The sequence below is a fragment of the Rhea pennata genome, chromosome 5, assembly GCF_028389875.1.
Source record: "Rhea pennata isolate bPtePen1 chromosome 5, bPtePen1.pri, whole genome shotgun sequence".
NCBI lineage: Eukaryota > Metazoa > Chordata > Aves > Rheiformes > Rheidae > Rhea > Rhea pennata.
Window position 1 is genome coordinate 28,725,880 of NC_084667.1, and position 14,949 is coordinate 28,740,828.

Here is a 14,949-nt window from a genome sequence, read left to right on the forward strand (position 1 = left end):
ACCTCCGCTCCGCGCGCGCCGCGAGCAGCCCAGCGGAACAAAACGGCCGCCGCCGCCCGGCCCCGGCCGCCGAATTCAAACACAAGCGGCCCGCCTCCCCTCGCCTCCCCATTGGCCGCCGCCGCCGTGACGTCAGCGGCGCGACGGCGAACGGGCGCGCGGCGTCGCCGCCCGTTGCCGTTTGCCCCGCGGGCCGGGGGCGCTCGCAGGGCCGGCGAGGCGGAGCCGCCCCCGGCGCTCCCGCTGCGCCGAGGCCGCGGACCCCTGTTGTCCGGGGCGCGCGGGGCTGCCCCGAGCGGGCTTGCCGGCGCCGGGCTGAGGTGGAGGCTGCTCCGCGGCCGCGCCGAGGTAGGGGCGGGCAGGGCGCCCCGCTCCCCCACGAGGAGGAGAGGGGAGCGGCACCGGGGGCGGCCGCGCCGCGCCGCGCCGCGCCGCGGGGGAGGAGCGGGGGGCGGCGCGGTGCGGCGGGGAGGGCGAGCCGCGGCCGGAGCCCCGCTGCGGGCGGCCCCGGCCCTGGGGCGCCGGCGGGCCGCGCCGCGCAGCCCCGCGGGGCGGGGGGGAGGGGGGCTGCTCTCCCTTCCCCTCCGCTCCGCACCCCGCGCCGCCCTGCTGGGCCGGGCCCGCCGCGGCGGCCCTTCAGCGCGAGCCTCGCTCCGCGGGCGTTTGGCTCGCGCCGTGCCCGCCAGCCGCGTTAACGCTTGAAACGGGAAGAACTCTGCTTGCTTCTCGCAGTGTTAAAAATAGCATAATTGAAAAAGCCCGGACGCGCCGTGCAGAGTGAGAACGGGTGCGAGTAAAGCGGTCTGTGTCCCTAGGGTTAGTAACATCTTCTGAGGCTTGTAGTATCGCAAGGCAGTGACACCGAGCGTGCGAGCGGCTAGATCATACTCGCATGTGTTCCCTGTTCTGGCAGTGATCTCCACAGAGAGGTGGTTCACTGCGGGACACGACTGATTAAGGCTGCAAGGTGATGCATGCTTTGAAATCTAAAACGGGGGGACGTAGTGCCCAGTCGGGGCTTAAAGTGCTCTGAGAGCGTAACTTCCCAGAAATGATGACTCTGCACATTCTTATCCCTGCATGCGAAATGGGCAAAACTTCTGGCTAGCTGAATCTAAACAAAACATGCAAAAAAAAATGTGATAGGTAAATAGGATTACGCATCTGTTAATGGTTTAAATACAGGATGCCATATTTTCAAATGATGTGTTAAAATTTGCAACTTTCCTGGATGGCAAGAGCAAGTGTAAAATGTACTATTATATAAGATCTCTGATCCATAAGAAAACATAGAAAACTTGTAAATAAAGCCTTATTATTACCTGTGTTAAAACAAATTGAAAGTTAGGTTATGGAAGGTAAAATCTGTTTAATACAATATTTTTCTAGTAAGTCACTGATTTATTTTTTTCATTGGGGCATAGGGAAAAAATCATCAGTTGTCAGGTGGTTAAAATATGTGTTTTAAAAACATTATATCTAACAGTTCTGATATTTCTGGGAACAAGACTACTGTTTCAGTTAGCAGTAGCAGTCATAGTTAGCAGTTCTCTCTCTGGAGATTCCTGTAGATGTGCTTGATGGTATTTTTAATTACAAGACACAATGTGTGATAAAGCTAATATATTTACTATGCATATGTTAATTGTAACACTATGTAATTATAGCACCATTTTGAATCTGGTTGCAATGTTTTGTCAATTCCTGGTTTAACTAGAAATATGGAGAACTTAGCAACCAAAGTGCTACTATTCAATTCAAGTGTCTTAGTATCTTCAGCAAAAGAGGGAGGAGGAGCAACTTGAAAGTGAAGTTAGTATTTTACTTATGCTTAATTTGATTACTGTTGTTTAATGTTATTAACCTCAGAACTTTGTAACACTGTTAAAGTCCAATGAAAAAGAAAGGAAGGTGTTTGTGAGAAGAAAACTGTTATGGATTGAACATGATTGATGGGTAGGTGGCCTTGAAATTTCTGAAAAAAAGACTTAAACAAGAGATTCTGATGAAATTTTTGCTGATGTGATGTTTCTGTGGGACCACCTATCTTGGGATGTGTAACAATGTTCTTACAACATTTTCACTTTTTTTTTAACCTACTATTTAAATATTTTTTTCTAAAATAATTCTGAACATTTACTGTTTTTTCTAGGTTGACCAACTTCAAAATGTTATCGCAGTGTCTATGCCAAGCTTACAAATGTTTGCTTCTACACAATTTAGAACTGAGCTCAATAAATGTAATTACTTTCACCAGAAGGATCCATTCTTCAGTAAAACAGCTTTCTGAATGTAAGTTAAGGGAAGAAGCCATACAAAAACATGAAACTCAAGAGTTGCCTCAAAATGCAGAAAACAAAAATTTTGGGAGATTGCATATACCAGTGATGCTGGAGGAAGTTATTAATTTCTTATCCCCACAGCCTGGCCAGGTGAGTTAAATAATAATTTACAGTTCCGATTCAGTAGCAGTCCAGAAAAGTATGTGCAGTATAGGGATAACAGAGAAATAAACGTGTGCACTTTAAACATCCTTTGTACCTTTTAAAGTTCCTAAATTGATTTTCAATTCAGATTAAGCTTTTATTTAAAAGAATAGAAATATTATTTATTAAAACTACAGTAAGTATTTGCATAATCTCTTGCTTTTGTGCTTTTCTAGGGTTGTACTAATTACTAGTAGTAACAGGGAGTTCTCGCGTGTCGTTATGCTGTTGATTTGTGAACAGCTTTGTCCCTTTTTGTATGAAGAAGTAAGTATATGGGTTTTAAACATCATCATCATACCTTGTTTTAAGATGCTTATTTTCATGAATTTAGGGGATTTGGAACACTACATCACATGAGGGTATGTTTCTTCTGCATGATGTAGTGCATTAAAGAGATGTTTAACGTAACCAAAAGCAGTTTAGGATCAGTAACATGGAAGTTGCATCTAATCTGGCCATGGTACAGTGGTTGCAGATAACTCATCCCTATTGTATGTGGGCTACAGAAGAGAAGGCTAATGAAGTGTTGAGCGTAAGGGTGTGTAGTTATTTATCAGAAGACATTGTAATGGAGAACATCAGCTTTGGGAGCTGGAGGTAGAGGTTTAAATCCTTTTTTTTTTCCTAAAGTAACATTTGGTAGGAGAAGTTGTAGTGATGTTCTGCTTAATTTTTTTGTTTTATTTTCTTTAAATTTTCTTCTTACCTTCATTCCCTGCCATACTCTAAGAAGGGGTGCAATCTTCACTCTTTGTTTTACAAGATCAATACTTTTTATATTAGAGTATTATTAGTAAAGTATTTTGTTTTCTGGAGCTCCACTGGCAGGGAATAGGACTAAGGGGATGAGGAAGTATGTGAAAGAGGATATTTGGCTGATGATGATGAAGGAATGTTCTACTGGTTGGCTACTGATTCATATTAGGATAAATAGATTAACTACATGTAGTCAGAATAATAGTTGTGAAAGTGGCTGGAATGTTATTTATTGTTGTTTAGATTTGTGTAGGAATGGGGCTAGGAATAAGATTAATATGGAGGCAGCTAGGGCAAATACTCCTCCTAACCTCTTAGTGATGCAGCGTAGAATAGCATATGTGAATAGGAAGTATCATTTTGGTTTGATGTCTGGAGGTGTGACTAGAGGGTTTGCTGGGGTGAAGTTTTCTGGGTCTCCAAGGAGGTTAGGTTAGGAAAGGGATGAATATGAGTGTAAATCCTTAGATGTCTTTCGAAAGAAGTGTGGATGGAAGGGAGATTTTATCACAGTGTGAGATAATTCCTAGGGGATTGTTTGATCCTGATTCATGTAGGGAGGTGGGGTGAATGAGGGGGATGCCAGCAAGTAGGAATGGGAGGAGAAAGTGTAGAGTGTGGGATTGTCTACTGAGAAGTCACCTCAAGCCCATTTTACTAAGGTCTCTGCAATATAGGGACAGCTGAGAATAGGTTTGTGATGACTGTAGCTCCTCAGAATGATATATGTCCTCATAATAGGATGTAGCCTGCAAAGGCGATTGCTATTAGTGTCAATAGAATAGCTCTGGTATATCAGGTTTCCTTGTAAAGTAAAATCCATAGTAAAATCCTTGGCTGATGTGAAGATAGATGCAGATGAAGAAGAATGGTGCTATATTTGTATAGAGTTTGCAGGTAAGTCATCTGTATTGCATGTTTCCACAGGTGTGGGCTACAGATGAGAAGGCTGAGATGTCAGCTGTGTAGTATATGGCTAATAACAGTCCTGTTAGGATTTGGGTAATCAGGCAGATTTCTAGGAGAGATCCAAAGTTCCATAAGGCAGAGATTTTTGAGGGAGAAGGAAGGTCAGTTAGGGAGTTTTTAATGATTTTAAAGTAGATGTGGGATTTTTGGATATTTGGAGCCATTTGGTTTTGTTCTTTAAGTGAATAGAATTAGGATGAGAATGGATAGGGTGAATAATCCTAGGCAGATTTTGATTACTCTGGTAGGCAGGGAAGTTGAGGTCTTCCTGCACTGAGTTGTAGGTTGGCTAATTCTTCTGGTTCTACTTTCTTGTATCAGGAGAGGTCAGTTAGGTGGGGAAACAAATTTTTTTTTTTGTCTGCTGTTGAGTACTTTTGTAGAATTGAGTTGATGTAATAGAGAGTTAAAGTACGCTAGCATAACAGAAGTTTGAGTAGGTATTTTGTTTGGGGGGAGTAATATGAGTCATGTTTGTTAGTTCTAGTGCTAGTAGAATGCCTATGATGGTGATGATGGCAGCTGTTTTTATAATTGTTGATGTAGTTATTGGGGGTATTTTTGTTGGCAGAATGTGATACTCAGATTAGTGAAATATGTAATGAATTTTTAGTTCAGATTTCCTCCAGAATTATGAACGAAATTTTCCCACATTAAATGAATATATAAATTAGGACACTATATGAGAAGTATTTTTTCAGTTTGTACTTAAATAAGGATTAAGAAGGCTGGTGGAGGGGATGCTGTTTCTTAAACTCTGGTTGTTAATAATAATAATAAAAAAAAAACTTGAAGGGGGAGGGGAGTCTTGCAAGAGAAACTCCATTCCTGGTTAGAAACTGTGGACAGTAATTTTTTATTGTTACTGAAGGGACTTCTTGAGAATTTTAAATAAAAATTATGAACGTAAAATGCTTATTAGTAGGGTGGGATTTTAAAAATTTTAATTACTGGTATTAGTCATCTCAGTTTTCAGATCTCTGTATGTTACTTCGCAGAGATTCCTAAGTTAGTAATTGACCACTAGTCTCAGAAGAGGCAGTGAAAGCATGTTATCTTGGACAAAAGCAGTTATAATGGCTAACCTGTGCCTAACCTTTTTGCAATAGCTAAGTAAGCTGAGGTATTTTAAAATAAATTTATATATCTTAAAATAGTTTCAGTAAATGTTTCCTAGTGAAGGACTATTTTTTTTTTCTTTTTAAAAAAGGATTTTGGATTCTGGTTTTGAATAGAATAATACTTAGTCTTATTCATGGGGATTCCTTTCAATTTAAACTGGGGTTCAAATATACATTTCACTTTAACTTTACAGTTTCTATTACTTTGTATTGTTGTAAAATGTAAAAAATTCTTCAAAGGAAATTTATTGGATTATTAAAGTGAACTGCTACTACAGGTGGATGAAGTTTTGTTGTTATAGTCACAGAATCCCATTTCTTTTCCCTGAGATTTTAACCGTAAGTGCTAAATGCACTTTTGTTTTTAAGACGGAGTAAATCCTGTATTTGCAGTGCTGGTCAATATTGAATCTTAAAGTTTTTCAAAGTCTGCAGCTTTGAAAATAAGCCATGTGCAAAAGAGCACATTGTGTTAACCAAGTTTTGCTAGCGTATCATCAATGAATTTTTGAATAGAGATTAAGAGACTGACTGCCATTGACATGAATGCTTAGTTACTGTTAGTATGTAGAACTGGAACTGTTGCATCAATTTACATTTTTAAGGTTATGATCAAGACTACAAAACTTAATGTTTTCTCTTTTCTTTGGTGGGCCAGGGAAGGTAACAAAATATGGTTTATGCTTATAATGTTCAGATCTTCAATTTTATTTTTCTGCTTCATGGAGATTTCCTGTATTCAGCTTTAATGCAGTTGTTCTTTGTTACATAAGAAGAAAAAGAAAAAAGCTGATTTGGGCCTTTATTTCCTGTAGTGTACTAAGACCAGGAATTGCTGATATATAGAAAATCCAATTAGAAGGACACCTTCTCCCTGTGGTTTTAGTTAGTGAAAAGGGTTTCCATTTACCTCATATGTATTCCTAAGAAAATAAATGGTACTTAAAGATGTTAGTGCCCCCCTATTGAATATTCTTGTTGGCTATCTCTTTTATAGAATCTGTTTGTCAAGAATTTAAGCAGTAGTATTTCCATTTACCTTTGAGTCTCCTTTTATTGCTTTAGTTCTTGTTTCTACAAAGTCACTGTGGTAGGACTTTCTTGGAAGCACAATGTAGAAATTATTATTTTTTTTTACCAGTCTATCTCAGTTCTCCTCAGTGAAAGTCTGTTGCAGTAAATCCACACAACTAATTTCCTCCTAAGCTTACTGTATTGAAAAAAACTACATTTTAGTCTTCTCAGTCCACTAGTGCTCTTTTTGCGTGCTTGGTGACAGCTGCTTCAGTTGACTGAGTGGCTTGAGTTTTCTCTGTCCTCATGAGTTTTACAGGTAGTAAAGAACCAAGCATACCTTTTCAGAATTAATGTCTTTGTCCTTCACATGCATATGTTCCTAATTTTCATTCTACTTTTTTGTAATTTTTCCTTTGTCATTCACTTGCCTTTTTAATTGATGTCTTCTGCATCATAGGATACAGTAATGTTAAAAAATTTCATTAGCAGTGAGTTCTAATATGAATGCCATTGGATGAAAATTTGGAAGTATTCTTATCAGGGTCTCATAATTAATCTTTTAAAAAGTTCCATATCTCCAGGAAACTGTTTTTTTAGTGTTCTAGCACAGACAGCACATACAACGTACACTCTATCTAGAATAAAAAGAAATACTGTATTGTATTCAGATTTAATGAAGAAAATGGTAATCTGGTAACATCTATGGATTTATATTAAATATGGTAGTCTAGAGAAGAATGGAGATACGGTAGGCTCTAGGTGAATTAATTTATGATAGCTTTGCAAACTTTAATATCTCTACATGAAATAAGTGGTCAAAGTTGGAGTGAGAAAGAGACAAGACTGATGCCTTTTATTTAGTTTTTAAGTGGTTCATCAAAACCAGTTAATATCAAATAGTCTTTTTAGCTAATTAATTTATATTAAAAAACAACAGAGTTAATTTCACCAAACAGATCTTATTTCACATCTTCTTCTTGAGTTAGTTGAGATTTTTTGTGGAAGCATCCCCTTTGATTCTTCGTAGAATTATTCAGATGTTTTTCACTCCTTAGCTTTCAATGAAAGCGTCCTCCTTCTCTTAAAGTAATGTGTAAAGGATCTCTAGGTTTTTAGAAAGAGGCAGGTACTTAAAAACATCCAATTTTGCTATGAGTTTTCCTTTCAGTCTTCCAGGTACATATTTCATTGTTCTCTCAATAGCTACTATGTGAATGCATGAAACTGTTACATGAAAGATTCTTTTTTTTTTCCAGTGGAGAGGGTACAAATGTGGCCTTCCAAAATAAGAGGAGGAAGCACAAAGACTTTGTTTATGGAGGTTTCATGTTCGTCTTTGACCGCTGAAGTGTTGTGTGAAAGCAGCCTTTCACTTGCTGAAATTCTGTTGCTGCTCTCGGATGTTTTTGGTCTGGAGTATAGTCATTTCTTATTGCTCAGTGCTAGTTACTCAAGTATTGGATGATGCTCAGTCAAAGGAAGCTGAGATAAACTACTAGTGTGCAAAAAGCATGGTCTGTTGTTCTGATCTTATTGTCTTTGTATCCTTGCCCATATGTCAGTATTATTTTTTCCTTCTCTTTATACTGCTCTTAAGGACAAAAATAAGCTTCATCTGTGTAGTACCCTGCAGAGTGGACTTCTGTTTTGTGAGAAGGGTTTCCAACTACCATGGTGTATAAATAGTTATGTGGCTGTGCTAGTGGCCATGTACTTATAATAGTTCTGAAGCAATCTGCAAATAATTATAACTGGAATAACTCACTTTACTGTAAGGGTTCTCAGATCTATGTGGTCAGCAGAGTTTCCAAAAAAAAACAGAAGACTGAAAAGCAAGCTGGAAAAATGCACTTTTCAGTTCCCAAGTAGTATGAAGTATTTTGTTCGGCATAACAAATAAAAGCCCAGAATACTAAGCTTGTCAGTCTCATGTTGCAAGATAATTGCTGAAATAGATGTTTTGGAAAAACACAGCATCCTATGGACGTTCTAATTGCTTATACCATTTTAACCTGCTGAAGTTATAAAATGAAAGTAGGTCCAATGGCATAAAGCCAGTGATTTAGATGATCTTTCATATTGTAGTAATAGCTGCATATTTTTAATGGGAAGCCTACTGAACATATTTTTTGCAAATTAGGAAGTTAATTTTCTGACAGCACAGCGATTTATACTGTGATGAACATAGATAAGCAAGTTGTTATGGAAGAGGAAAAAAGTTGTGGAACTTGCAGAAAGCAATAAATTAATATAGAGAATTTCTGAAGATACTCTGGAAATTTCAGAATACTTTTTTTTTTTTTAAGCTGGGGAGGAGATTTACTAAAATAGAATCTCGTCAGAGAGGGATCACTATTTAAAATATATTTATCTAAAATAAATATATAAAAGACTTTTTGTGAAGTTAGCATTGAAAATACATTATGAAAATGCAAAATTATGACGTTTTGACTAATAGGTAGTCCCTCAAATATCTGTTCTTTTTAATTAAAAGTAGTAGTAATATCTGTTTACGAAAGTAGTATTTACATGAGGATTTGGAAAACTAGAAAACCATTTTCATTTGGTCTTTAACTTATAATTGATTCTTAACCAATGGGTTTCTACTGTGAAGAGCAGTCTAAGTGAGAGAATAACAGGAGGAGAGTAGTATCATTTAACCAATGTGATGGCAACAAATGTGGTACAAGTTCTACAGTATCTGGGGCAGGGTGAATTGCATCATGAAATGAAAGAGGAAAGGGGGGAACAGGGAAGAAAACAAGACAGGAGATGGTCTTTTGAACAGCTTGTCAATTGAAGGTGCAAAGAAAGTCCAGTTATGCTCTTTAATTTTCTCCAGTTTCTTGCTCTTCTGTTTTTGCGTAGGGGGTCCTGAAAAAATACAAGGTACAAAAATTCCCTGATGACAAATTAAGACGCACGATTTATTTGAGATTAGACTGCAGTGGTGCCTGGAAATTAGAAATACTCGTATATTGGATCTGGAAAATGGCAAGACATTAACAAGACCTGGTCAAGAGATCCCTTCAGAGTTTACTTTTTTAAAGAGCTTCAAGATTTTGCTCCCTAAAGAAAAGTAACTCAAAAACTTGTGAGGAGGAAAAAGAGTAGGTTGATGACTACAGCTGCATGGGAAGAATCTTTTGGTTATAATTCTTAGACATCCTCCAGTCCTCCTCCTCTTCTCATCTGCAGCATGGCTCTCCACAGGCGAATCTAGATGTTATCCCCAGTAGCAACATATGACAGCTCTTACCAACTTCATTCTACATCTTTCTCTATTGCAGTAGAAGAAGGGAAGCTTGCAGCTGCTGCCTCCAAAGAGGCTAGCAAGGGAACTTGGTCTGCCTACTGAGAACAGCTCTGCAGATGCACCAGATTTCATTTTATTGTAATACTGAGTTAGCTAGCTGTTACCACTCTATCGCATAACAAATGATAGTGCTTCAGGAAACTATTTAAGACTCTGTGTTATAATAAAGAAAGATTCAATGCTTTTGGGTGACTCAGCTTGTAATGACGCTGTGTATGCTCTCCTTTTCTATTGTAACAGTATTAGTCTTTGCACCTCTTGGGGCAAACTAATAAAATTCACCAGAAAGTAATCTCAGCCCTTTAAATTTTAACTTGAGTGAGCCTATGATCCCAGAAAGGGTGATAATTAATATATGTAGCTACTCATTTCCTCTCCATCTAGTACTGTGTGCCTTATTTAGTCAGCCTTTTGGCTAAGCTTTCTTACTAAATATTTGAATTCTATTTTGCAAACAGGAATACAGACTTCTACCATACAAAATATTACCAAGGGTTTAAGATCATGATTGGAGTACAGGAAATAGCTGCAATTTTTTCTTACTCTATTGCATTCCCATTTAAGATAATTGGTTTAAGTAGCTCCTTTTGCAGATTGCTCTGCATAAAGAGGTAATTTAAAGGTTAAACTACAAATTAGCAGGTACCTGAAGTCATCCAAATGTATGATCTGCTTCATAACTTCAGTGGTGTCTGCTGGTGCTCAGTGTCTTGTAAGAATACTCTTTTCATAACTGCATTTTAAGCACTGAAATCAACTAATGTTGTTCAGACTATAACTTTATAAAATGTTGTATTCTCTAACATAGAATTGCTGTTTGCACCTGACAGCCAGGAGCTATTGGAAACATGCATGTAGAATTTTTTTGAGGTTGGCTACCCATAAATATAAAAGAATGGATTAAATTTGCAGTTGAGCCCTTGTAAAATTTTCATTGCATCTTAAGCACCTCCTTTGTTATAATAGAGGAAGGAAGTTTTTTTCTGAGATAGCTGAGGAAATCAACTGTCTTGCTAAGTCTAGTGATTAGCTGAAGTCATTCAGAGATTGAAATTTTAATTTCATATGGAAATGTTAACAATGGCCTGCTTGAGTCATAATGTCACTAAATCTAATTAGAGACAACATAACTCCTAGAAAAATGAGTAAAGTAAATAATGCATACTGAAGCGCAGCCTAACAGAGCTGTCTAAAAGCAGGTGACAGAGGCACTGTTGGTTTCTTCCTTGCTTCCCTTTCTCCCAGTTCTGAGAGGGAAGCGGCGGAAGGGTTCGTATGTTGTGTTGCCTTAGGAAAGCTTGCCCCCATTAATCCTCCTGGAGTTTTCACTCAGTTAAATGACGGGTGATATTTGGCCCTCAGGTTTCTTGCTGTGCAAGGACTGTCACTTGGCGGACAGGAGAGGGGCTGGGTCACAGCCCTTTCCTTCTGGACTTTCGAAGTCCAGAAGCTTTACCAGTTAATGGGCTCCTGGCAGGCTTCTGGGAAGGAGCTGCAGTTGATGACTGAGAAGGCTCTAAGGTATTTTAAAGTAAATTACAGATAGTTTCCTGGTGGAGTGTTCCAGCATGTTCTGTAGATTCAAGATCAGAAAGAAAGGTATTCAGTCTTAGATAATAAGAAAAGAAGGCAAAACAACAACAGAACAGATAAACGGCCTTTGTCTTGACATTTTAATACAAGAAATGTTTTAAGTAGAGAAGTATCTTGCCTATAAATTGCGGTTTCATATTTAGCTGTAATCAGAAGGAAATTTCAACCTGCATGAGGAAAATATTTGAAATTAATTTTGAGGATATTGATGAGTGGTTGTGATTGGTTACTTTAAAATACAATATTTTTAGCAATTTTTTTCCCTGCTGAGTAGGATGGTGTAGAAATAGTTGATACAAAATGCAAATTAGTGTAATGCTTGAATATTTGTCTGTGATATGACAGGTTTTGGTATGGGAGCTGTACAGCAATTTCATTTTTTAGTAGCCTCTATTAATGTACCAATGAGATAAATGCAGAAATATGGTTAATAATAGCTGTAAATAAAGCACTACTTGAAAATCATTTTCTGTTGTATTTAAAATAATGCATTTTTTTTTTGAGGGTTATTTTCCTACAAAATGCCAAGTGTTTATTTGAATTTCTTTTTGTAATGTAAGTTACTAGAGGTGGAACATAAACAGCTTTTTTAGTCTCTGAAAAGTGCCATCACATAATATACTTCTGGAAAAAGCTACAGTCTGCTTATAGTCTTGCTGCCAATTCTTATTTTTAAAAATTATTTGTGATAAGTTTTATATAGGTGAAAGGCTTTGTACTATGTAGAACTGATAGGAAATGTTTCTTGCTAGCAGATAAAATATTCTTTTTGGTTGTGTGCTTCATTTGCCTCTCTGTCTTCTGAAAGTGGTTTCTATAGAATTATAGAATAGTATGTTACCGTTAGCAAGAATATAGAACAGTAATTTTTTTTATTTTGTCTTTTTTCTAGCAGTTGATTTCATAAGGCAAAAGACCTTTTATCCTTTTAAAGTATGTATTACTATCCAGTTCACCTTGTGTGCACTTGAGCAGAATTCTGCTTACTGAGGTGAGAAGCGTGCTGCTGTATGTCTGTGTCTGTAGAATGTATCGCATTATACATTTCAGATCGCTGTCGTCAGCATCACTTTTTTGGTAGTAAGTGCAAAGTTCTGAAAAGTTTGATCTAGCTTCTGCATGCTTTTAGCATTTTGAGGTCCCACTACAGAAAGACTTGGAATGACTACTTTGAGCTAGAAGGTGACCTCAAAAGCTTTTTGCCACAGGTGGTTTATATTCTTCAGAAGTCTCTCTTTTTTTATTTACTTTTCAATGTTAAATAATTTTCTAATACAATGTCTTAGTATTTTGTTTCTGATTGAAACTGAGATGACATTTGAATGTATACTAAAATAGTAAATTTTCAGAAGGTGATTAGGAATCAAATGGATACTTTTTAGTGTAAAAACATATCTCATTTACCTTATGAAACTGAACATCTTTTTAAAATGTTTAAAATTTTTGTAAGAGGAAAGATTGTTAGTATACCTAAGATTAAATAATACTTCCTACAGTATAAAAAGATACTGATAAAAATGCCAGAGTATCTCAGGAGATTATCTTTGACCTCTCATTTTCATAGTTCTAGGATAATTTTATATATTGCATGAGAATAACAGTTGTGTATAAGCTTTAATAATTTTTTTCAACTGTGATATAAAAGTATGTATAGTTTATTATTTTATTTAGAGAAATACTAAAACCCTTCCAGCATTTCTCTAAAAGTAGAGTTCTCTACTAACAAATCTCTGTTATGATCCCATGAGTAACCAACTTTTATAGCATGTCTCACTGCAAACATTTTTTAACAATCCATTTAATTTAAAATAATTTGTGAAGGTCCTGCCTTTTGGCAGTCATATAAAACAAGTATGCCTTTTTAATTTTGGTATATTTAATAGTAATCAGAGACAAATTATTAGATATTTGTGGAGAAAAAAAGGTAACCTGCTCTGCAGGGTTTGCCTATGCATATATTAAATAGGACACAAGAGGTAGGTGAAATAAACAGATTAGTGGTAACTTTAAGGATAGATGTGGCTTGTACATCTTAAGCACAAGCATAAACCAAATCTTGAATCAAACAAAGAAGAACTGCTTAGAACTGAGAGGTGTCATAACTAACATTTATAGATATTTGTTTAGGAATTAATTGGTTAGGTAGCTAGACTTTGAAGTTGAGATTATTCTCAAGTCCTTGTTAAATGACTTTGAAAAGCTGCATGTCTTTAAGCTTACATGAGCTATGTTCTTACAAGAGAGAGCTTTTTTTTTTTCTAGCACTAGTAAGTTGTTCCCTCTGAGAGGAGAAAGATTCATAGCAATTTTCTGGTTTTTTTTTATGGGTAATTCTATTACCTGCTAGCTTTTTTGGAGTTTGAAGTGCTAATGCCATGAATAAAAATATGACTACAAATTAATACTTTTTTTATAAGTATTCTTACTCTCTAGTTCTGGATTGATATGATTAAACATAATACAGATTTTGACAGATGCCATTCTGTCAAACCAGCAAGATTAGTGCTGTGAAATCTGAATGAGTTAAGATAGTATATGTTTTGTTTGCATGGTGAACATTTTTTTTCTCTCAATCAAGAATTTTGTAGAAGAGTTATTGTTCCACAGGATTGAACGCTGATCTCTTTGCTGACTTGAATTTGTAAGCAAACAATTACCAAGGAAAGGTAGGTATGTGACAGTGACCTGTGGAAATGGGGAAAATGAATGTTGAAGAGGCCTTATTAGTGGAAAATAAGCCATTAATTTTTGAAGTAGAAAACTCTTACTTGACCAGCCTTGCACTTCGTTTTTTTTCTAAATATTATAGTACTTTTACCTTCTTCAGAAGGCTTTCTACTATAGATGTGTTTTATAACACTAATAGGATTTCTTCCTTTTGCATAGAGCATTTGATATAATGTTGAAAATGTGAACTATTGTAACGGTTTGAGGAGCTATAAAAGATTGCAGACTCACCTCAGTTTTCTCGTGCTGTCATTATCTTGTTGGATTTCCATTTTTGAGGAATTGGAAATACTGCCAGATAATCAAGCTCTGCTGTTACTCCTTCTAGTTACTTTTTTTGGTGAGGCGTATTTAAAAACTTCAGTTTTTGCAAATAATTAATCTTTTTGAATTTTTTCAGAAGATGTTTTGAGCATAGCTGACTTCAATTTATGTCTAGACGTGATATTGACTATGGACGTACAGTGAATAAATTTAAAGAACTTCATAATCTGATTCTTGTGGGATAGGTACCCTGAAATGCAGCTGCCATATGAAGATCATCCAGACAATTGACTCTGCAATAGTTGTTAGAGAATCTCAAGAGAACAGGGAGTTCTTTTGAGAATAATGATATTCCTGCATTGTCCTTTGTCAAGAACTAGTGTTACACAGTCCTTTGCAGTATTCCATTATTTTAGCTTTTTTCACAGAATTACAGAACATTTGAAATCTTAATTTGATTTTAAATGCAAATATTTTAAATGTAAAGTGTTGAATGTAGGCATGAAACTGCCTTTCTGTCTGAATCAGTTTTCCCATCTGTAGTGTTCAGGTAACACAGTGGAAGATAACTGAATTGTTTAATTTTGGTCACTTAGAGTTGTGGTGTTGAAAGGCTTTCCAGATTGCATCAATTGTTTCTATATTTTTTGTGCACTTTGGAAAATATTTGAAGACTATAGACACTGGGATTTGCTAG

General features: G+C 37.1%; 1 protein-coding gene and 1 pseudogene across 2 annotated transcripts in view; one reads left to right on the plus strand and one right to left on the minus strand.

Moving 5' to 3' along the window:
• Window positions 1-210: 210 nt before the first annotated feature.
• Window positions 211-14,949, plus strand: part of METTL15 (methyltransferase 15, mitochondrial 12S rRNA N4-cytidine) — an 88,562-nt gene continuing 73,823 nt past the window's right edge. Inside the window, exons 1-2 of one of the 2 annotated variants that reach the window (XM_062576493.1) lie at window positions 211-348; window positions 2,153-2,432. In XM_062576493.1, the coding sequence (XP_062432477.1) occupies window positions 2,169-2,432 (264 nt within the window). In that variant the 5' untranslated portion in view covers window positions 211-348; window positions 2,153-2,168. Of the gene's footprint in view, window positions 349-728; window positions 817-2,152; window positions 2,433-14,949 lie in introns of those variants that run through there. The other variant, XM_062576494.1, reaches the window with a different exon arrangement.
• On the minus strand, window positions 3,679-4,378 carry LOC134141647 (cytochrome b-like; annotated as a pseudogene).